This window comes from Citrus clementina, unplaced genomic scaffold (genome assembly GCF_000493195.1).
Source record: "Citrus clementina cultivar Clemenules unplaced genomic scaffold, Citrus_clementina_v1.0 scaffold_2, whole genome shotgun sequence".
Lineage (NCBI taxonomy): Eukaryota > Viridiplantae > Streptophyta > Magnoliopsida > Sapindales > Rutaceae > Citrus > Citrus x clementina.
The window spans coordinates 3,591,978-3,614,241 of NW_006262688.1; the positions used below are offsets into that span (position 1 = coordinate 3,591,978).

At 35.7% G+C, this 22,264-nt stretch overlaps 2 protein-coding genes across 2 annotated transcripts; both read left to right on the plus strand.

The window, feature by feature from the left end:
• The first annotated feature begins 2,055 nt into the window (after positions 1–2,055).
• Positions 2,056–5,964, plus strand: LOC112100803. The gene is made up of 3 exons (XM_024190639.1): positions 2,056–3,406; positions 3,906–3,964; positions 4,333–5,964. The coding sequence occupies exons 1-3, from the start codon at positions 2,056–2,058 to the stop codon at positions 4,342–4,344; spliced, it is 1,422 nt and encodes a 473-aa protein (XP_024046407.1). The 3' UTR covers positions 4,345–5,964.
• A 3,361-nt stretch (positions 5,965–9,325) lies between these two features.
• LOC18050427 (pentatricopeptide repeat-containing protein At5g04810, chloroplastic) lies at positions 9,326–19,032 on the plus strand. Its single transcript, XM_006445701.2, is given in 11 exon segments — positions 9,326–10,222; positions 11,814–11,941; positions 12,295–12,435; positions 14,175–14,261; positions 14,714–14,867; positions 15,234–15,293; positions 15,476–15,904; positions 16,842–17,010; positions 17,013–17,136; positions 17,304–17,433; positions 18,161–19,032. Coding segments are annotated over 11 exon segments (2,844 nt in total). The 5' UTR covers positions 9,326–9,343; the 3' UTR covers positions 18,704–19,032.
• Positions 19,033–22,264: the final 3,232 nt, after the last annotated feature.

The window sequence follows — 22,264 nt, forward strand, 5'->3', positions numbered from 1 at the left end:
AGCTAGATATGTGAGGTTTTTCTCTTAGAAATGACTGATCAAATTATTAATTCTATCAAAATTACAGATTCTCGACCATACTATTTGTTGAAACATGATTTTTTAAGTTTGGAATATCTTCAGGTGTACAATCACTAAACACGAGCAAAAACTAAATTTATTAAAAAAAAACTACAAATCTTGACAAATAAATGCTTTGATGTACTCAAGAACTCAACATATGCAATCTAAAAACTATTTATCTTAGGTCCTATTTAGTGCTATGGTATTAAAGTTATACCACTATAATTTTAATAAGCACTTCTTACTACAGTTTGGAATTTAAATTAATCTTAGCTCACACTCTTATTAAGAGTCCAAGATTACAAAATATTCTTGTAATTTGTAGTCAATACCAAGTATATAAGTTTTTAAAACTAAATATTTTTGTACTCTAGCAACTTTACTTAAGGCAGGGTTTGGTTCACAGCATAGCTACAATTTTTTTTTTCCATAATAAGTCATATTACCTCAATACCAAATAGAGTCTTAAACACCTAAAACTTTAAATCAACAAATGCCAAATATTTTTCCGTTTTATGATATTATAGTAGAGAATAACATAAATTTATATTCAAAAATTAACTTTTATAATAATTATTGAGGAATTAGAATTTAATTTATCAATTGATATGTGAAAAAAATCAAAATCCGTAGGGAAGAGTCTTGTCTCTATGACAAGTTAGTTTTGTTTTTCATTGTTTGCTCGTCTTTGCTCAATCATTGACTATAGTCTCTTTATTATTTGCTCATCTTTTCTCAATCATTTCCTAAAAAAACTTGCTTTTCCATCAATCTTTATGGCCTGCTTGAGTGATAATGCTGAGTTCGACTTGCAAAATGCATATGCACGTCTACAACTTGAAGAAAAGGAGGAAGGTGGTCTTGTAGTGGCTGGAGAAGAGGAGGAAAGTAATGGGTCGAATAAGATTGACTCTTGCTATTGTCTTGCGGGGCATTTTTTAACTGATAAGGTGATCAATTTTGCCACTATGAAGAATACAATGGTGGCCTGGCAAGGGAGTTTGCATCAAAGATTTGTCTCCCACTCTATTCTTATTTCAATTTTTCCACGAAACTGATATTAAGAGGGTGCTAGAATCTGGTCTGTGGACTTTGAATCAACATATCCTTCTTGTGCATAGATTGGGAGCGGATGAACAACCTCAACATGTTCCTTTATTTCATACTACCTTTTGGATCCAAGTTTACAATTTGCCCATTGGATTCCAATCGGAAAAAATTTTGCAAAGTATAGGCAATTACATTGGTGCTTTTTTTAAGTCGGACGAAAATAATTTTAAAGGTATATGGAGGAATTACATGCGGTTGCGAGTGTCAATCGATATCAAGAAACCCCTCAAATTCTGAATGCGTTTGAAGAGAATAGGAGGGGAATGGATTTGGGTAGACTTTAAGTATGAATGCCTTAATATATTTTGCTTCATTTGTGGTCTTCTTGGACATACCGAGAGGATTTGTCCATCCCTATATGAAAATGAAGGTGGCAATGTTATTAAACCTTACAGTTCATGGATGAAAGCACCTACTCGGAGAGGAGTGATGAGTTCTGGCGAACGGTGGTTGAAGACTGCACCACCAGAGCTGGATGAAGGAAAAATTGGTATTCCCTCAAAATCTGAGACTACAATGATTGTGGACGAGCACGTGGGCACCAAATCCGGGGATGATGGGAGCAAATCTCGTAGGAAAGAAGTCATGGTTTGGAATTTGCCATTAACTAAGGAAATTGTAATCCCTCCCACATCTTGTAGGAAAATGTGCCTTAATGGGAAAGATGCTGGGGATTATGCCAATGTTATGGTTTTATTAAAAGAAAATGCAGAGGATTATGATTCTGAGTTAATTATTTCAGATGCTAAGAAAATAAGGTCACAAGTTGGGCCACAAACCCCGATGGGCCTTGAAGATTCAACTACAACTCAACTAATGGAGATTACTGGAGATACAAAAAAAACTAGTAGTGGGACCTGAGACCCAGGCCCACCGGGAACAATGAGTTACTTAAGTTGGAGCTGTCGTGGATTGGGCCACCCACGGACAGTTCAAGTGCTTGCAGATTTGGCCAAAAATAAAAAGCCTGATTTTATTTTCTTAATGGAAACTTTAAGTGATAGAGATAGATTGAACGGTATTAAAATTAGGTTGGGTTATGTTGGGTTATGTGTGGTGGAGAAGGTGGGCCGTAGTGGTGGGTTAGCATTGTTCTGGAAGACCAACTATAATGTCCATTTGTTAAAGTTTGGCCGTAACGTTATTGATGTTGCCATGGAAAACACAAAAAGGGTAAAGTGGCGCACTACATGTTTCTATGGTTTTCCAGAGTCAAGTCGCTGTCGAGAATCATGGAATCTTAAATTGCGTTCACTTGCTTTGTCCTCTTATTTTCCATGGGTTGTCCTTGGTGACTTCAATGATTTGCTCAACTCAACTGAAAAACGTGGGAAGCTTGTCCACCCTAACTGGAAACTTCAAGGATTCAAGGATGTTGTTTCTGATTTGGGGCTTCATGATTTGGGTATGGAGGGCTATCAATTCACGTGGGAAATGTCAAAGGGCAATAAGAATTGGCTGGAGGAAAGGTTGGATCATGGTCTAGCATCAATAAACTGGATTCGTCTCTTCCCACAAGCTAAAGTCAGCAGCTTAAAAGCCTCTTGTTCAGACCACCTCCACATCTTCTTTGATCCTAATCCATTAGTATATCAATCACGGGTAAAGAAATTTCGGTTTGAAAATCTTTGGCTCTGTGAGCCTGATTGTCAGCCGATTGTTCAAGATAGTTGGGCTTCGTCTGGTAATGTTTCTATTCAGAGTAAAATTAATGCTTGTGGTTCTGACTTACTTCGATGGGGCAGCTATCTTTCGCGGGATTTTCATAAACGCATTCGAGATTGTAAGCAGAGAATTGGTGTGTTGCGAGGTTTGCGAGATGTTGTCAGCTTGGGTGATTTTACTGAGGCTCGAAATAGATATAATGAACTATTGCATAGCCATGAAATTTTCTGGAAACAGCGTTCAAAATCGCTTTGGCTAAAGGAGGGTGACCTGAACCCCAGGTATTTCCATGCTATGGCTTCGACAAGGAAACGGCAGAATATGATTGGGAAACTTCGTAATAGTAAAGGGCAGTGGTGTACTGATCCTGCAGAAATTAATGAGTTAATTGGAGATTATTTCACTAAAATTTTCTCTTCTGAAGGTGGATCCTGTGATGAAGTTATCCAGTGTGTTGAAAAAAAACTTATGGCCGGACAAAATCACTCTCTTATGGAGCCTTTTACTACTGCGGATGTTCGTGATGCTATTTTCAGTATGTATCCTGATAAATCGCCAGTTCCGAATGGTATGAACCCTGTTTTTTTAAAAAAATTCTGGTCTATTGTTGGTGAGGATGTTTCCTCTACTTGTTTAGATTGTATTCGGCAATGTGAATTTCCTGTTGGTTTGAATGAAACCTCTATTGTTTTGATCCCTAAGAAATCTAATCCAGAGCATATTATTGATTTGAGGCCGATTTCATTATGTTATGTCTTCTACAAAATAATTATAAAGATGCTAGCTAATAGGCTCAAACTGGTCTTGGGGTCTTTTATTTCCAATTCACAGAGTGCTTGTATCCCGAGTAGAACTATAACGGATAATATTTTGATCTCGACTGAGATCATGCATTATTTAAAGAGGAAAAGGCAAGGTAAGGAGGGGACAGTCGCTTTCAAGATTGATATGTCAAAGGCATACGATCGGATTGAGTGGAGTTTTCTCAAATCAATTATACTTCGAATGGGGTTTGCTATTGGCTTTGTTGACTTGATCATGCTTTGTGTGTCCACTGTTACCTACAGGATCACAAGAGAGGGGATGGATGTGGGTCCTATTATACCCAATCGTGGGCTTCGACAAGGTGATCCTTTATCAGCGTATCTCTTCATTATATGTGTAGAGGGGTTGAGTTCGTTAATTTCCCATTATAAGAAGGCGGGTTTATTGGATGGGGTTAGAGTTGCTAGAGGTGGTCCTTGTATTACTCACCTCTTTTTAGCTGATATTGTTTCCTTTTTTACAAAGCTAGTGTCCAAGAGGCTCATTTAATGAAGAGTATTCTTTCTATGTATGGGCTGTTTCAGGACAGAAGGTCAATTATAATAAGTCATGTATTTCCTGTAGCATGAATGTCAGAGATGTTGTTATTCATCAAATTTGTGAATTAGTCGGAGTCACAGAAACAGTAGATTATGGTATTTATTTGGGATTACCTTCGTCTATTGGCAGAAAAAATTCTGATGCTTTTCGCTATATCAAAGACAAAGTTTGGAAGCACCTCTAAGGGTGGAATCAAAAGTTGTTATTCAAACAGGCAAGGAGATTTTGCTCAAGACAGTTGCACAAGCAATGCCCAATTATGCCATGAATATTTACCTGCTTCCTCTTAAGCTTTATAGAGAGATTGAAAAGATGATGAATTCCTTTTGTTGGGGCAGCAAGGGTAACGGCATTAGAGGTATTATTTGGATGAAATGGGACCGGCTATGCAAACCTAAGAACTATGGGGGAATCAGCTTCAAAAAACTACATCAGTTTAACATCACTATGCTTGGCAAGCAGGGTTGGTGTCTTTTCACCAATCCAGGTACTCTTGTGGCTAAATTGTTTAAGGCAAGGTATTGTCCTTAAACTTCTTTTACTGAACCAGCCTTGGGTAGTAATCCAAGCTATGTTTAGCGATCAATCTTGGCAGCATAGAAGACTATTCTACAAGGCAGTCGTGTTCAAGTTGGGGGGGTCAGCAAATTGTTATTGGTTTGGCACATTGGCTTCCTGAAAGTGAGAATGGCTTAGTTACTTCGTCTTTGCTCGATAATATTGTTACTGCTACAGTGGACAGTCTAATGGTTCATAACCACCGCCAATGGGATTATGATGTAGTCGCTGATATTTTTAATAACAAGGACCGCGAGCTTATCCTTCAAATTCCTCTTGGTACTCGTCTCCAAAATGACACTTGGTATTGGTTACCCAATCCTAAAGGCTTGTACACGGTTCGCAGTTATTATAGGATGTTGGAAAATCTGTCTAATCCTCCTAATAGTGGTATTTGGTGAAAATTATGGCAACTTCCAGTTCCTGCAAAGGTTAAAAATTTTCTTTGGAGAGCTTTGGTTAATGTTGTTCCAACAGCTGACAATCTTTTGCAGCATCGAGTAGAGGTACATCATTTATGCCCTATTTGCAATGCATCAAATGAAACCATTTATCATATTTTGGTTGATTGCCCTTTTGCTAAAATTTGTTGGATGTCATCTGTGATTGGTTTTGTTGGTAGTTTTTTAAATTTTGGAGATTGGCTAGAAGCTTTATTTGCTCGCTGTAATGGAGATGATTGTAGTTTGGCTGCCATGATTTGTTGGGGTATTTGGTTAAATAAGAATAATAAAGTTTGGAACAATATCAATGGCAGGGCCACAAATGTGCTCAATTTGGCTGGTCAGAGCTTGTTTCAATGGCAGCAAGCTCACAAGAGTTCTTACTTTGCACAGGCTTCTAATACTCTTGATCATGGTCTGGTTTGCTGGAAAAGGCCTCATGAAGGGTGGCACAAGTGTAATGTTGATGCAGCTATTTCACGCTCTCGAGGCACAATCAGCTTTGGGGCTATCATCCGGTGGTCTAAGGGTGAGTTTGTTGCAGCAATGAGTGGTTTCCTCCCTGGCAAATTTGAAGCTCGCGAGGCTAAAGCAATTGGCGTGCGTGAAACTCTTAGTTGGCTTAAGAATTTTTCAGTCTTTCCTATTATTCTTGAGATGGATAGTTTACACGTCTTTAATGCTCTATGTGATACTGTTGTTCATCCTAATGACTTTGGTACTATTATTACTGATTGTAGAGCTTTGGCTCTCTCTTTAAGAGATGTTTCTTTCTCTTTTGTTCATAGATCTGCGAACACCGCCGCTCATACTGTTGCTAGGGTGGAGGGTTCTATGTCAGGTCCGGGTGAGTGGAGTCATGTTCCACCTACCTGGTTGATTAATTTCTTGGTCGATTAATGAACTCTTGTTTCCTTCAAAAAAAAATTATTGAGGATAATGCAACTTGTAATTTCTGAGTACATTCTAAATTGGATAAGTCCATTCGAAACATTGTATGTAACACTATAATAACTTTTTTCGAAAAATCTATATATATTTTAGTCAGTGCTCTTTTTTACCAATGTACTAATGCAGCACCAAAGGAATTCTAAAAAATGGAACTGAAATTACTGAGGATTTACAGCAACATCAATGATTTAAAGGAGGACTAAGCAAAAACTTATTGCAAATGGGCTCGTTCAAGGAAAATTAAAGGAATTAAAGTGTTCGATGAATTGTCTCAGAGAACCATTTAACCAGCAGCGCCAGCAGCTAACCATCCACTTGTGGAGATGAGTTGGCACATGAATCCTATTTACATGACGAGCTCAAGGAAACAACAATACCAATGTATTTATGTCACCTGTATAGTGCAACCATTTAAGGCCATTAGACCAATTCAATCGTAGCTATCGGATCATTGTTACAGCTGTGAAGTTGTATTGAGATTACTTGATGAGAAACTTAGATACCCTACATGTGTGTATATGTGTGTGTAGTCTGTTAAACTAAATCTATCGAAATTTACCATATAAGTTGGCGATGGTAGTGCAATCAATCCAGGGCGATGGACGGTCGCTTGGTTTTGCTCCGCTTGACAACAAATAGACATGATGGGGTGATGGTCTATTGCCCGATTTAGATTCTTTTTAAAGAAAAACGTTAACTTTGGTAGACATAATTCGTACATATATTTCTACTATATATATTAATAGTTAAAAATGAAATAGTACGCTCCGAAAATACATTTCATATTTCTTTAATCAAGCATTCTTCATATCTCTCTGTTCTTAACATAGCATCACTCACAAATCAAAGCACAAACTCACAATCTTCAAGCTCTGCCAATGAAACACATCAAACCCTTGGCACATCAACTTCTTGGTTTCTATCAACCTTTACATCTCTTGGAAGATCCAGGTCTAAACTTGCATTTTAAGTTATTGGATATGCTCCACTAATATATAGTCTCGTTTCCATAGGGTTCTCAAGCCGTCAATCATTTTACAGGTCGGAGGGGTCGTCATCCTCAACAGACAATTGAGAGATTTTATTTTATAGAAAAGAATATGGGATGCCGCTTAAACTATGTTATTTGTTCTTGTTTATAGGAATGCATAGCATTTGATTTGTATTGGCCAACTTTAAGTGCCATCAAGCTTATATTTAAACTAGAGTGACTTCCATTTATATAAGCTAGGCGATCATACTCATTCTTTTTTTTTTTGAGGGAAATATGGAATTCATTAAACAGCCAAAGCATCAACTAATCAAGGGGGTGGAACAAACCTCCACTCACCCGAACCTGACATAGAACCCCCCACCTGAGCCACAGTATGGGCAGCGGAGTTCGCAGATCTACGAACAAAAGAGAAAGCTACTTCTCCTAGAGAGCGAGCCAAGGCTCTACAATCATCAATAATTGAACCAAAACCATTGGGGTAACTAGTCTTATCATGTAAAGCATTGAAAACTTGTAGACTATCCATCTCTAGAATGACATAATGGAAAGCATACTCATTCTTAAACAAATTAAATATGACAAACTTCAGCACAAAAATCCCAATTTTTTTTTTTTTTTAAACGGATTCAATACTTATGGCTTCAATACACAAAATTACACCTTAATTGATTAAATGTCGTTGCATCAGTCCCAAGAAAACATTCTTCTTATCACCATTTTAACTATCTTGCCCTGTGATCAGTAAAAGTGTAAAAACATACAAATATAAAGAAATAAGATACAATATAAATTTGCATCTCTAAAAGGTAAAGGATAATTTGTATCATTCAATTACCTCATTGCATGGTGGATACAACTCTAGTTCTGAGAAGAATGTTCTTGATTGATTGTAATTGGCGGCCAACATTAGTCATGTTCATTCGATCTTGGACATCCCCATTTAACAAGCAACTCCGATTCTTACCATCGAAATGAGACATTGTATAATGTTATTGATTCTTTCTTAGCTTTACCTCTAGTTACTATTAATAGCTAAATCTTCGTCAATCATTTAGAAGTGTTAAATCCACACTATCCATCATATGATCAAGTAAGAGTGTTTCATATCACCTTCAAACATTTTGTCTAATGATTTTTTTCTGTAAACATCTACACTTGTTGACACCTCACTTTCTAGGCTATACTCTGTCATTAAAAAATTTACATAAAATAATAGAAGATTTTATAGTAGAAATGAAGAGTGCTTGGAAATGTAAAAAATGTTGAAAATTTTATTTGGACAGTTACGGTAAAATCTTCATCGGAGGAAATAGAGACAGATTTCTCTCTAATGGGAGTAAATTTCTGAGCAAGTCACAATCTAGATTACTTTATTTATTTATTTATTTATTATACAAAAGGAATCTAACCAGCGCTTAGGTTAAACAAAAACGAGGGAACGCCGCAGTCCCTAGTCCATCACTAAATAGCCAAAAGTTCATGCTTGGGGGAGGGTGTTGAAAGAAATAGAAACCAAGGGGAGGGTGAGAGCCGTGCCCGCAAGGAAGTCAGTAGTAAAATTTGCTTCCCTATACACATGGTGCACCAAAATCAACCAATCTCTACTTAGCAAATCCTTGATGCTCCAAATTAAAGAAGAAATAGCATTACTGTGATAGTTAGCAGCAATATGGACGTTACCATATTAAAGATACGTTTGGGATTGAAGTACTGTAACTTTTAAGCTACAGCTGCTATGGAAAAAAAAATATAACTAAAAAATAAAAGTTAGTAATATATAGTAAATATAAATTTTAAATAATAATTTTGATGAAATTATTAAAGATATAATAGATTTTTCATTATACAAGTGAAAAATCATATTAACATAATTTTTAAGATACAGTAGCTAGTGTATACCAAATACTTTAGTGTTATAACTTTTAAGTTACAGCTGCCCAACCTCAATTTCAATCGCACCGTAAGATTGTAACAATTAAAAAAAGAAAAAAGAAATACTCCTATTAATTTTTAACTAAAATATTATTTTATTGGATGTAACGGCCCAAATGATCAGCCCATTTTATATATAAGACCAAACAAATGGGCCACGTTTTGGGGGGTAAAATAGACCCATTTTGCACTACGTATAAATTTCAAAACTTTCAAATATGAAAAAACGGAGTCATCAGTCACCACTGCCAATTTCTCGCAAATGGATAACATCTTGTCACTCTCTGCTCCACATTTCCCTCACACCCCCGCGACGCTCCTCACCCATAAACCCCACCACCCCACCACCACTTCCCTCTCTTTCTCCCTGAAACAGCCGCCGCCGCCATCCCCAACACCACCGGAACCGCACAATCTCCACCGGCCCCCCAAATCCTCTCTGCCAACCCCCAGCAAAATCCCCAAAAACCCCTTAAAAAACCTCCTAAATTCCGCCACCACCCATGTCCCCTCCCCTCCTTCTCATTCTCTCTCCGCCAAACTCCGCCTCTCCAGCAAACTCTCCCCGCCTCCTCCTCCACCTCCGCCACCGCCGGCAGTAGAACAACTTCAAGAAACCCAAAGTCAAGGAAATGATGAAATCCCTGATGCTGAAAATTCATCTCCTTCTTCGTCTTTGGCTGCTTCTCAAGAAGAAACAGAGTTCCGCCAAGAGGGGAAGATTTTCGTGGGAAATTTACCCAACTGGATTAAGAAGCACCAGGTCATGGAATTCTTTCGCCAGTTCGGGCCCATAAAGAATGTGATTTTAATCAAAGGGTATAATAATTTCGAGAAGAATGTTGGGTTTGGGTTTGTGATATACGATGGTCCTGCGGCAGAGAAGTCTGCGATGAAAGCTGTGGAGTTTGACGGGGTTGAGTTTCACGGGAGAGTGCTGACTGTGAAGCTTGACGATGGAAGAAGATTGAAGAACAGGGCGGAGGTGCGAGCGCGGTGGGTGGCGGGCAATAATGGAGAGGAATTTAGGTCCACATGGCACAAGGAGAGAGAGTGGCACAGGAGGGAGTTTCGAAAGGCCGTGGAGACACAACCTGAGAATTGGCAGGCTGTTGTTAGTGCTTTTGAGAGAATTAAAAAGGTATTGTGTTATCTTCGATTCGTTAGCTTAAGAGGTGTTTGATAAATTATACATATTTGATAAAATTTTATTAAACCATTTTCAGAATTTCAAGATAATGTGGAGGATTTTTTTGTTTGTAATGGTTGTTGAATGTAGCGCTATATTTGCAATTGCTGCCCTTAGACTGATTTTGAAAGCATAGCAGCTAAATGTTTGGTAACTACCCACTAATATTTAGTTGGTAGTTTACTAACAAGGCATCCATTACACTTAACACTGCAATGGTTGATTAAGAGCCTTGACAATAACTCCAGATATACCCTTGATGAAATCTAATGAGAGTGAAAGTTATCTTTGACTTTTGGATCTTGGATGCCCATGGGTTCTTGCATTTTTTAATGAAGTTGCGTGCTTGTGATTTCTAAGGTCTATGTTGAAAAGAATTGGTATCAATCATGATGATAATGAGGTTTCCTTGAGTTAATTTTGTTCTGGTTGGCATTAAAATACTCATTTTTTTGTTCATTTGTGTTTATGGTTTGTAATGGGAACTTCATTTGACGGTAAATGGTGCTTGTTTTATGGGGGAATTAGGAGACTTTGCCATCAAGGAAGAGCTTTTGTAGTGAAGTCTGTTAATATACCATGTTTAAGTTGTTTGAAATTTTTATAAATAGTGCTGCTAGCGGTAAGAGACAAGCAAAGTCGTTTCTCAAGTCCCTTTTCATTTTTTTCGTCACATAGATATTGGTAATAATGTGGTCAACTCCTCAGTTATGAGAATCTTAAGATTATAATGTATTATTTCTTGATCATGTTTGTACAAGAGGTATTTGATAAATTATCTGAAGTTTTACTGAGGTTTTGTGATCAATTTTAGAGTTTCAAGAGGTGTTTCTAATGGATATTAGAATCTAAAGATTTAGGTATATTTCAAATTTTCTGCCATTCAACATAATTTTGAAAGCATAAATACTCATTAGTAGGCAACTGATGTTTACTAACAACCCGTCCACTTATACTTGACACATCAATGGTGGAATGAAAGCCAGAACACTTCATTTCCAAAAATGTCCTTGATGAAACATGAGAGTTAGTGAAACTTACCCTTGACTGTCGGCACTTAGAGGCCCCTTGGGTTCTTGTATTTTTAACTGAAATGGTGCGTTTATGATTTATTTGGTCTATGTTGTTCAAAGTCTGTGTTTATGGTTTGTACAAGGGAACTTAATTTGATGGTGAAAAGTGAAAAGAAGTGCTTGTTTTATGGAGAAACTGGGAGACATGGCCGTTGAGGAAGAGGTTTTGTTGACTAAAAGTTTTTAATGTATGTGTTTAAATTGAATAACTTTATAAAATATGGCTGTCAGAAACAAGAAAACTGGTTTCTCTGTTTCCTTTTCCTTTTCCTTTTTCGTATTACTTAAGTATTGGTAAGAATGTCGTCAACTCCTTTGGTTAAGGGCATCTTAGTATGAAATGTATTATTTCATCAAGATGAGTGCAAGAAAAAGGTTAACAGTGATTACAATAACTTATCCTGATCGTGCTGACTTTTTTTGCCTGCTTCTCATTTTTTTTTTAACTTAATTTTGTTTGATCTTGAAAGCCTTCAAGAAGAGAGTTTGGTTTGATGGTGAACTATTATGCAAGACGAGGGGACATGCATCGTGCTCGTCAAACTTTTGAGAACATGCGAGCAAGGGGAATAGAACCAACTTTACATGTCTACACGAAGTAAGAATTTCTTACAGGATAAATGACTATCCATAACTTTGATGCAAGTTCAGTGAATCTGTCTCATTTTGTGTTGTTTGAGCCCTCTTAGATGACAATTATTTTTGGGTAAAGTATCTTGTTTGCAAATATATGGCTCAAGTCAGGGTTCCTCTTAGAGGACTTCTACCAGTTAAGAAATATGATAGAATACCTTGAGTTTAGAAATTGTATTTAGCTTGTGAGTTTGTTGTGTTTTATTATAATGTCTGGAATGCCTTCTTATACTTGCTGCAATGCCTTTCTATCGGTTTTAATGAGTATACATGGTGGCTGGTCCTTGTTCAGACATTAAAGTGGTTTATTTGATGCAGCCTTATTCATGCTTATGCAGTTGGTCGGGACATGGAAGAAGCTTTATCTTGTGTAAGGAAAATGAAAGAAGAAGGCATCGAAATGAGTTTGGTGACTTATAGTATAATTGTGGGAGGATTTGCTAAAATGGGCAATGCTGAGTAAGTAAATCAGAGTATTTTCTTTCTTTTTGGGAAATTGTATATATTCTTTTTCAAGAAAGTATACTATTTGGTTTCTGAAGTAAAATCATCTGCTAGTCTTTAAACATTTTGATTGTCGTCACAGTTCTTACCGAGCTCTTGATGTGAGATTTCATTTTGGAAATGTTCTATGGTGTCATATTTAGAACTTTAGCTATTTTCCCATTGTTCAAATTTGAACTCATATAAATTTTTTGTTGAATTGCATCATCAGGTTGCACATATATTGCTAAAAAATTCAATAATTCATGGAAGCATCAAATGTTCAAAATTGTTGACAATAACTTGGAGTATAAACAATGACTTCCTTTATTCATATTTCAAGTAAAACAAATATTACACTTGTTCGTGAGATAAAGGCTAATTTCATCCTAAATCTCTTTTGAGTTGGTCAATTTTGTCTGGATCAAATAACTGTCTGTCTAGGCCTGTCGAATTACTTGTTTTGGTTTCTTAACTTTTGGGCTAAGTTCTTCACTTTAGTGAGCCACATTACAGTCTCAGTTGAAGTGGGTTCTCTAGTTCTCTTGCTCTGGTGAAACATTGGTATTCCTGGAGTAGTTGTTTATTTATGTGTGTTTAAATTCTTCTATCAACTATGTTTAGTTAAAATTGTAGTTTGATTTCCAAGTCCTTTTTTTTTTGGGGGGGGGGGGGGGGTTTCTTTACATAAAATTCTTTAAAACCATCTCAAATATTTTCTGGGAAAAGGATAAACATGTATAAATCCATATCTAGGACTAGGACAATCTTTTTATTCTAAATTGGCCTTCAAACATGTCTAGTTTATTTTGCTTATAATATTGATTGACACAAATATGATTTGGTTATGTTCAACTGTAATATTCTACAAAGGGGGGAAAATGATTTTAGAAACTCCTTTAGTTGATTTTAGATGGTAACAGGTGGTCATGAACTATAACATTGCAGTCATGATAATCTGTCTATGATTCCTTGATCCTTGATCCTTGATACTGATTTCTGTTATTAAAATTATGGATCAGTAAAATTATGGATCACTGATGGATCACTGAGACTGACATGGCTCATTTCTTTTATGAATTTAATCATAGTACTTTGGAGGCTGAATTAGAATGTTACTAGTTCTATCCAATTAATGCAAGAAAGACGATGCAGAGGTGATACAGAACTTGCATTTTAAGGCCAGGCATAAACAATTTGAATTAGTGACTGAAAACTGGAGAATAAGTCCACACACGGAGAAGGAGCCAAAGGCTGAGGGAAGTAAGGGATTGAGCAGAAATAATGAATGCAATGCAGCTGCTAGGGATTTTTGAGTGTATTAGGCTAAGTGGTAGAATATTTCTCTATCTTTCTTTTCACAATTACTTAAAGTGAAACAGTGATTACTAACTTTACATGGCATCAAGTTCTGGGGGTACTTGCATCCTTTAATGTTGTTTTGATGTGAAACAAAAAGACAAGTTAGTCCAGAGGGTTGATGATATAATTATATTTGTAAGCAAACCAGATCAGCAAACTTCTTGATAATATGGCACATGTTTAGTTCTCCTGTTCACATTACCAAAAGGTTTAGAGCAAGATGTTTAATGTGCAACTGTGAGATACTAGGCTGTTTATTTATTTTGTTCTGGGTATCATATTGGCTGTGTTAGGACCAAAACGTCTCTTCGACAGCTGTTACAATTTAATACTGTCTTATCTTTCTGTGGAAGAGCTGCAGATCATTGGTTTGAAGAGGCCAAAGAGAGACATGCAACTCTGAATGCAATCATTTATGGGAATATTATATATGCTCAGTGGTGAGTACTGGACATTTCATCGTAAGTTTGTCGTATTTTCATGAATTATGCATGTTCTAGTTCTTGTATCTGAGCCATTCACTACTCTTTATTGGATGAATTATTGTGTGTTATGTTTTATAATTTTTGGCTTATATTGCATTGTGTTGATATTTAATTCATGCATTTGTGAATTCTTAGCAACCAAATTTCCTCAACATTCTGCAGATCCAATGCAGAAGGAACCTTTTGCTCAATATTTAGTTAGAAATGGATATCCTTTGTAACTTTTTTAGTGCTCTGTCTATCAAATTTTTAAGGATTTATACGCTGGTCTTATTTTTTGCCAAATGTTCTCTTTTTAGTATTTCTCAATGTGATTTATGTTCATGAGGCTGAAGAAGTGTGGAGAGAAATACTCTTTTTCCTTTGTTTCTTACTGCTTGTTTTTCTGTCTATTTTATCTCTTGTAGTCAAACTAGGAATATGGAACGAGCCGAAGCCTTAGTGAGGGATATGGAGGAAGAAGGTATAGATGCTCCTATCGACATATATCACATGATGATGGATGGTTATACAATAATTGGCAATGAAGAAAAATGTCTGATTGTGTTTGAGAGACTTAAGGTAAAACCTCATGCTTAATATATGACGTAATTTATATTTGTTTTATTTCTTATTTATTTTGAAAACTGACACTTTTAGGATTTTAAGTGCTTTACTTGTGCTGAAGTGGTAGAGAGAAAATTGATGATTTTACGGGGTGGGGAGAGAAACTTAAATTGACATAACTACTTGAGCAAAAGTGGGTTGAATTATGTCCTACAGAACTGCAGTACACTACTTTGATTTGTGAATGGAATTGTTACAGTAGCTGATACGGTGATTCTTTGTTTATATAAAATTGCTGAGGCATCAGTTATATCATTTCTTTAATCATTTATCAGTTGTATGGATAACTCTGTATTAACATTTGGTGTTACTTTGCTGCAGGAATGTGGTTTTACTCCTTCGATAATCAGTTATGGGTGCCTCATTAATCTTTATACAAAGGTAATGCTCTTTTTTAATTTTTTGGGTCAGGTTGAGACTGATTATTGACAAAGGAATACTCATAATCCCTCATTTTGATTTATAGTTGCATAGTTCTATGCTTCAATGATCTTCTGGGTCTATTTGACCTTGCTGTTGGTGTTTGGACAACATATTGAGTAGTTGTATGCTTGCTTTTTCAGATTGGAAAAGTTTCTAAAGCCCTGGATGTTAGCAAAGTGATGAAATCATCTGGCATAAAGCACAACATGAAGACCTATTCTATGCTAATTAATGGATTTCTGAAGTTGAAAGATTGGGCCAATGCATTTGCAGTTTTTGAGGATGTGATGAGAGATGGTTTGAAGCCTGATGTAGTGCTCTATAATAACATCATCAGGGCATTTTGTGGGATGGGTAACATGGATCGTGCGATTCATATTGTCAAGGAAATGCAGAAGGAAAGGCATCGGCCAACTTCGCGTACATTCATGCCCATCATACATGGTTTTGCAAGAGCTGGAGAGATGAAAAGAGCCTTAGAGATTTTTCATATGATGAGGAGGAGTGGATGCATTCCAACTGTACATACATTCAATGCGCTGATTCTTGGCCTTGTTGAGAAGCGCCAGGTAAGCTGTAGTTTTAACATCAAGAATTTTGAAAGGCCAGATACCAGGGTTGCATCCTGACATTCCTTCTTTTAACCAGCGTTCATTGCTATCGTGAAGCCTATGACTGTAATCAAATCTGTTAGGCCCTTAGAAAATGGCACGATTGTTTAACTTCTCTCTTTGCTCCGTGGAGCACGATTTTATTGCACAAGACAATCAAAATTTCTGCTGTACCTCTCTCTGTTTTTGGCTGCCATTCTTTGTCTCAGATGATCATATATGAATATTTTTTCTACCTTTGTAAAAACCTTTATAAAAGGAACCATGTGAAATGGCCTCTGGTGTTCAGATCATAAAACCAACATGTTTGTTACCTTTCTAAGTTTAAAATTATGTGAAATGAATATGAATAGCTTAACTCGTATGTCGCAGTCTTGAAGATTTTTTACTTAATTGTTTGTTTGTTCCCAATGCCTTGTATGTACAGAACTCCAATGATGAGAAGATCCTTTTCTTATATGACTGTTTCTGTCACTGTACTGGGTGCCAAGGGAAATCTTGTTGTTCCTAGCAAAAAACTATAATCTTATTACTTTGATTTTGAAAGATGATGATATGCAATAACTTGTCTATTGTGAGTTATGTTGCAGTGCCTTATTTTCTCATCTTATAAGTTAGATGGCCTTTCTAATTCAAACTTTTAGGTTGTTTCTTATACACGCCTGGAGCCTGCTACACATGCAAGTTCACGTGCACACTTACCTATGCATATGCACACTGATGAATTATTTAACAGAACCTGTCTTAGACTCTATTCTGCTGCTCTTTGATGAAAATTTGTTAATAATCATTCTTTTTTGTTCCTTTCATTTTCCCTTTGGCTATTAGACATTTTATAAAGTGAAGTATTATTCACTTTCTTTTTACATTAGATGTATTTTGACTTCTCTTACAGATGGAGAAGGCCATTGAAATATTGGACGAGATGACGCTGGCAGGCATAAGTCCAAATGAACATACATACACAACCATCATGCATGGCTATGCATCGTTGGGTGATACTGGAAAAGCATTCGAGTATTTTACTAAATTGAGAAATGAGGGTCTGGAGCTTGATGTATTTACATAGAGGCATTGCTGAAGGCATGCTGCAAATCTGGCAGGATGCAAAGTGCTTTGGCAGTCACAAAAGAAATGAGTGCTCAAAAGATTCCACGAAACACCTTTGTCTATAACATTTTAATTGATGGGTATGAACGATTTCATAATTGTAGACTATGGTGCCTCCCTGTCATTTCTTTGAACTTATTTCATTTGGTAGATGTCTCCAATATGAGGAATGTATATATTCGATTAACTCATTCATTTTTGTTTCCTGCCTCTTAATTCTGTTGCTTTTTTTTTTTTCAAAATACAGATGGGCTCGAAGAGGTGATGTTTGGGAGGCTGCTGACCTTATGCAACAAATGAAACAAGAAGGGGTTCAACCCGATGTCCATACTTACACATCTTTCATAAATGCTTGCAGTAAGGCTGGAGACATGCAGGTAAGGTTCTCAATCCCAATGTTGACAAAGTTTTATTTATTTTCTTTTATATGGTTTTTAATTACTATGAACTCCCACAAGAATGATGAATGAACATTTTTTCCTTTTAAATCTGTTTAGGAGACATTATTATCCAAGAGCTCAATTCTTGTTTTGTCAAAAGCTAATTAAACTCGGATTAAGTTAGGATTTTATAGGGTCCCTTAAGCATTGTTCAGACTTGGAGTGGTCGTGGATTCAAAGGTAAGACTTTTGAAAAATGGTCAGTTTGAATTATCTAATGTTTATCATGGGAAAACAAATGCAAAATACTAAAAAATATAGAGTAAAAGATTAGATAGTAGGCAAATTGGTAACTCTTTGGTTTAATTGGCACTTTTAATTCTTGTTTTTGTTTTACATGTATTTTGTTCAACAAGTTTTGTAAAAACTACTTGATTTTGCCTTTAGGTGAATACCTCTAATTATATACTTGTCCATTGATGATACACTTCAGAGGTTGGAGAATGTTTACCTTCCATTTGTGAAAGCATCCTCTTCTGACAAAAGTCTTGGTCCTGCTTTCATTTTTTTTTTTTTTCGCCAATTGTTCAGTCTATAGTGGGTTCATTTTACACACCAAACTTGTGTTAGCAAGTAGTGTGGGTATGAAAACAGTTAATTGTCTACTTCCACCTAAAGATTTTCATGCGGTGCAATCTTAATTCGATTGAATTAAATTTCTCAGAGTGCAGCAAAAGCAATCAGAGAAATGGAAGAAGTTGGAGTGAAGCCAAATGTTAAAACCTACACCACATTAATCAAGGGGTGGGCACGTGCATCTCTTCCAGAGAAGGCTTTGAAATGCTTTTCAGATATGAAGTTGACTGGGTTGAAGCCGGACAAAGCTGTCTACCATTGCGTGATGACATCATTGTTGTCAAGGGCTACTGTTGCTGAATCTTATTACACAGGAGCACTATCTATTTCTAGGGAGATGATGGAATCTGGTTTAACTGTGGATATGGGAACTGCTGTTCACTGGTCTAGGTGTTTACGCAAGATTGAGAGAACAGGTGGAGAGCTTACAGAAGCTTTGCAGAAGACTTTTCCTCCAGACTGGAGCTCACACCAGTCGCTTGATGCAAATTCCAATTCTGACACCGATAATGAAGCTCACGTTAGTGGTGACGATGGTGACTTATATTTTGCTGGTGGGACTACTGATGATGATGATGATCACGATAATGACAATAACAATGATGATTTTAAGCACGGGTTGTTGTTTTAACTTACGTGCAATATCGGGAATTTCAGCATGTACTAGCATTGTGATTGCAGCAGCGTGAAATATATGTGTTTGAAGAGGAGGTTTCCAAGCTTGAGTTCTGAGCTTGCGAGTGTCCTCATATCAACTAAAGGATCGTAGTTTCTTTTCAGCTACTGACATGGTGGGTTAATTGCATTTTGAAGTGACAATCATGGGAGGTGTTGCCCAGAATGCAGAGTTTGTATACTAACATATTCCAATTTGAAAATCCCAGAGGCTTTTGTTTTCAAGAACCAGCCTCCTTAATTATCCAAGAGTCGGATTATTGGCACCCTACTGAAACCTCTTAAACTCCATCCGCTATTTTACGATTTTGACTTTCAATAAAGTTATTAAAAAAATTAATATGACTAAAACCAAAAAAAAAAAAATGTGAGATCAAAATATGGTAGAAACAAATTAAAAATATTCAAATTTTCAACTTTGGAAGCGGCGGGGCTACTATTCAACGAGGAATCGATGGACACTGCTTAGCATTATAAGCTGTTGGGTACATTTGTATGACTGTGCTGTTTGTTTTTTCGTTTGTTGTTCTTAGGTTTATTATCATGCGGTAAATATTTAAAGGAAGCAAGAGATTAATACTGTGAAGACTGAGCAATTTGATAAACCCTAAATTTGATTTGTGATTATATTAACATTCATTTGCAAGTGTATTCAGAGAAAAAAGGTAAAATAAACATAAATGAGATGCAGCTCCTTCATTCTCACCAAGCCTTAAATTTTTATATTGCCTACAAATCTAAAGTTAATTTCCAGACATAGATCATTTACAATATTTGGTTTGTTTTATTATCATACGGTAGTGAGTGGCCAATGAAGAAAAAGAAGGAGATAGAAGGGAAATCCAAAGAGTGGGAGCAAAGCAGGATGAAAAGATGGGCTAGCTACTGAGTAATTTTGGAAATTAATGGGGTTTCAACAGAAAATTCGTATCTTTCTGAGTGGGTATCAATAGTCTAGAGTAAAAAAGTTTAAGAGAATTTAAAGATACCCAACGGGTAGGAATGGCAAAAGATCGGGTCAAGCCGACCCTAAAAAATAGTTTTCATATTATATTAATATTAAATTATTTTTTAATTTTTTTATATTCATGTTATTTTAATATTTTCTTCTATACATGCACATTACTTCAATAATTTAGCAACTCAAATTTGTCAATATCTTGTAATTTTATGACCACATCCCAAATTCATTCATGTTACTTTTTAATTTTTGTTCTCTTTCTAGTTATAATACCATGAATATAAAACAAAAGAAATAATTTTTCTAATTTAAAATAAGTAACAAGGCAAAGGCAAAATATACAATATAATTAATCACAAAATAATTCACAAAACAATCAATTAATAGGAATAATTTTTTTAATTCAATTACATAATCCAACTTTAAACACACACAATGCGATTAAATTAAAAAATACAATTCAATTCCAAAACCATTTCAACTCCACACACAAATCAATTCCAAAATCCAACATGAAAAACACACAATGCAATTAAATTAAAAACACACATGTAATTCCACAACCATTTTAGCCATACACAATTCAATTCAACAACCCAACATAAAAAATAAAAAATAAAAAATTCATTTCTTATACAAATAAAAACACACAGTTTAGTTCCACAACCCAACATTAATAAAAAAAGTCTTATACAAATAAAAACTCATAATTCGGGTTGGGTGACGTTGTGATGTGTGCGTGTGTAAAACTTGTGTTAGCTCTTTTATTTTTCAAATAGGGTCGGGTCGGGCCGGGTTAGTTTAAAGCCCGACCTTTACCCGAAATTTGTTAGGGACTAAAAAATTTGATCCTAGCCCGACCCAAGACCTAAAATTTCAGGTCAAATCTCTAAAAATTAGGATTGGGTCAGTCGAACTAAATTGCCAAACCTACCAACGAGTCGCACTAACCAGCACACTTTATTTAGAATATGCTCATTTGTATTTATGGGTTGGCACGACATAACCCACTTGTCATCACATTAGGCAAATGGCTGGCCCAATACTGTCCATGGGAATGTGTGGGCTGTGTTTGCTCAATGAGTCAAATAGGTTGTGCATAGGCTTTTATATAGTTGAAAAAAGTTAAATTATTTGCCTTCCACGAGATCCTAGGGATGGCAAAAATTCCTACGGAGGCGGGGACCCTTGGGATTTTTCTTATTCGGGAAGGGTGTGTGAACCATTTTATATCCAATTTTTTAATTGGAAAAGGGACGAGGACAATTTTTTACCCAGTTTCTTGTTCGTGGAATGAATGGGGATGAAGTGGAATCCCTATCCCCTACCCATTTCGCCATTTCTTCGTATTAATTTTTAATTTTGATTTTATTTTTTAGAATTATTAATAAATGAATAATGAAATTTAAATTATATTAAATTTTAGTATAAATAAAAAATATCAAAATATTTATACAAATTTGCTATAAAAATTTCGAGCCTACTTAACTAATTTGTAGTCCTGAATTGCTATTCGACTCTACCTTATTCTAAAAGCCTTGAGCCAAAATTGTTTTAGATTATGAGTCATATTACTTATATTATTTTTATTATTTTATATTTGAAACCTGATTTTATCTCTCAATTTGTCACATTCCTCGAAGAAGAACAGGAGGAGCATGAGGTGCAAGAGTAAATGTTTTTATTAAAAATATTAATTTCAGTATCTATACATATTTTATTTATTTCATTATTGATATAAAAGTAATTTCTTTTTATTATAGGATTATAAAGATTGACAAAGATAATTATTCTAATGATTTGTATTTCGTGGTGTGATTTTTGTAATGGATTAATGTTAGTGTAAGATATATTGTCATATCTTACTTTTGTTTAAATTTTTATTTTAATATGATTAAATCAAGTTTAAAATTTAAATTTAAAAACGTATCAGTTATTCGGGGATCGGGGACCCTTCGGGGATCCCCTCAAGAAATTTCTAATGGGGACGGGGAAGGGATGGAGATATATGCAGAATATCGGGGATGGGTGCGGGAATGTCAGTCCCCTCCCCTTCACTCCCCTCCCCACCCCATTGCCATCCCTATGAGACCCAAACCTTTGATGTTAGCAAAGGGAGTGTAAAAATGGTATTTTTTAAAGAGCAATGTTAAGGATTTTAATATTTAAATTTCAACCAATTTAGTATTCATCAATTAGATAGCAGAATAGAATAACAAGTAATTTTACATTTATCATCTAATAAATGAGTAAAACATAATATTGGACTTAAATTAATACTCAAATGTTAGGATCTTTAGTGTTATTACTTTTGAAAAGGTAGGAAAATAATAAATTTGGAAGGTCTCTGTTACTTTTTGAATTTTATTATTAGGACGGAGAATTGGTAATTTCCCATTATTTTTCAGTTTTAATCCTTGTTTGCTTCTTTTTGTATTTTGAGAAATCTCAGGGATTCAATTGAAATTCTCGCCATTAAATGATATGGACAAAATCACAGCTCTATTTCAAAGGTTGAATTTGCTGTTTTTGGTTGTTTCCATAATTGCAACGGTT

What these genes read in the sequence shown, in the direction of transcription:
- LOC112100803 (XM_024190639.1), top strand. Translation starts at nt 2,056, where the DNA reads ATGAGTTACTTAAGTTGGAGCTGTCGTGGATTGGGCCACCCACGGACA. An exon ending in TAAATCGCCAGTTCCGAATG is followed by an intron (nt 3,407 to 3,905) that starts GTATGAACCCTG and finishes TGTTACCTACAG; the next exon opens with GATCACAAGAGAGGGGATGG.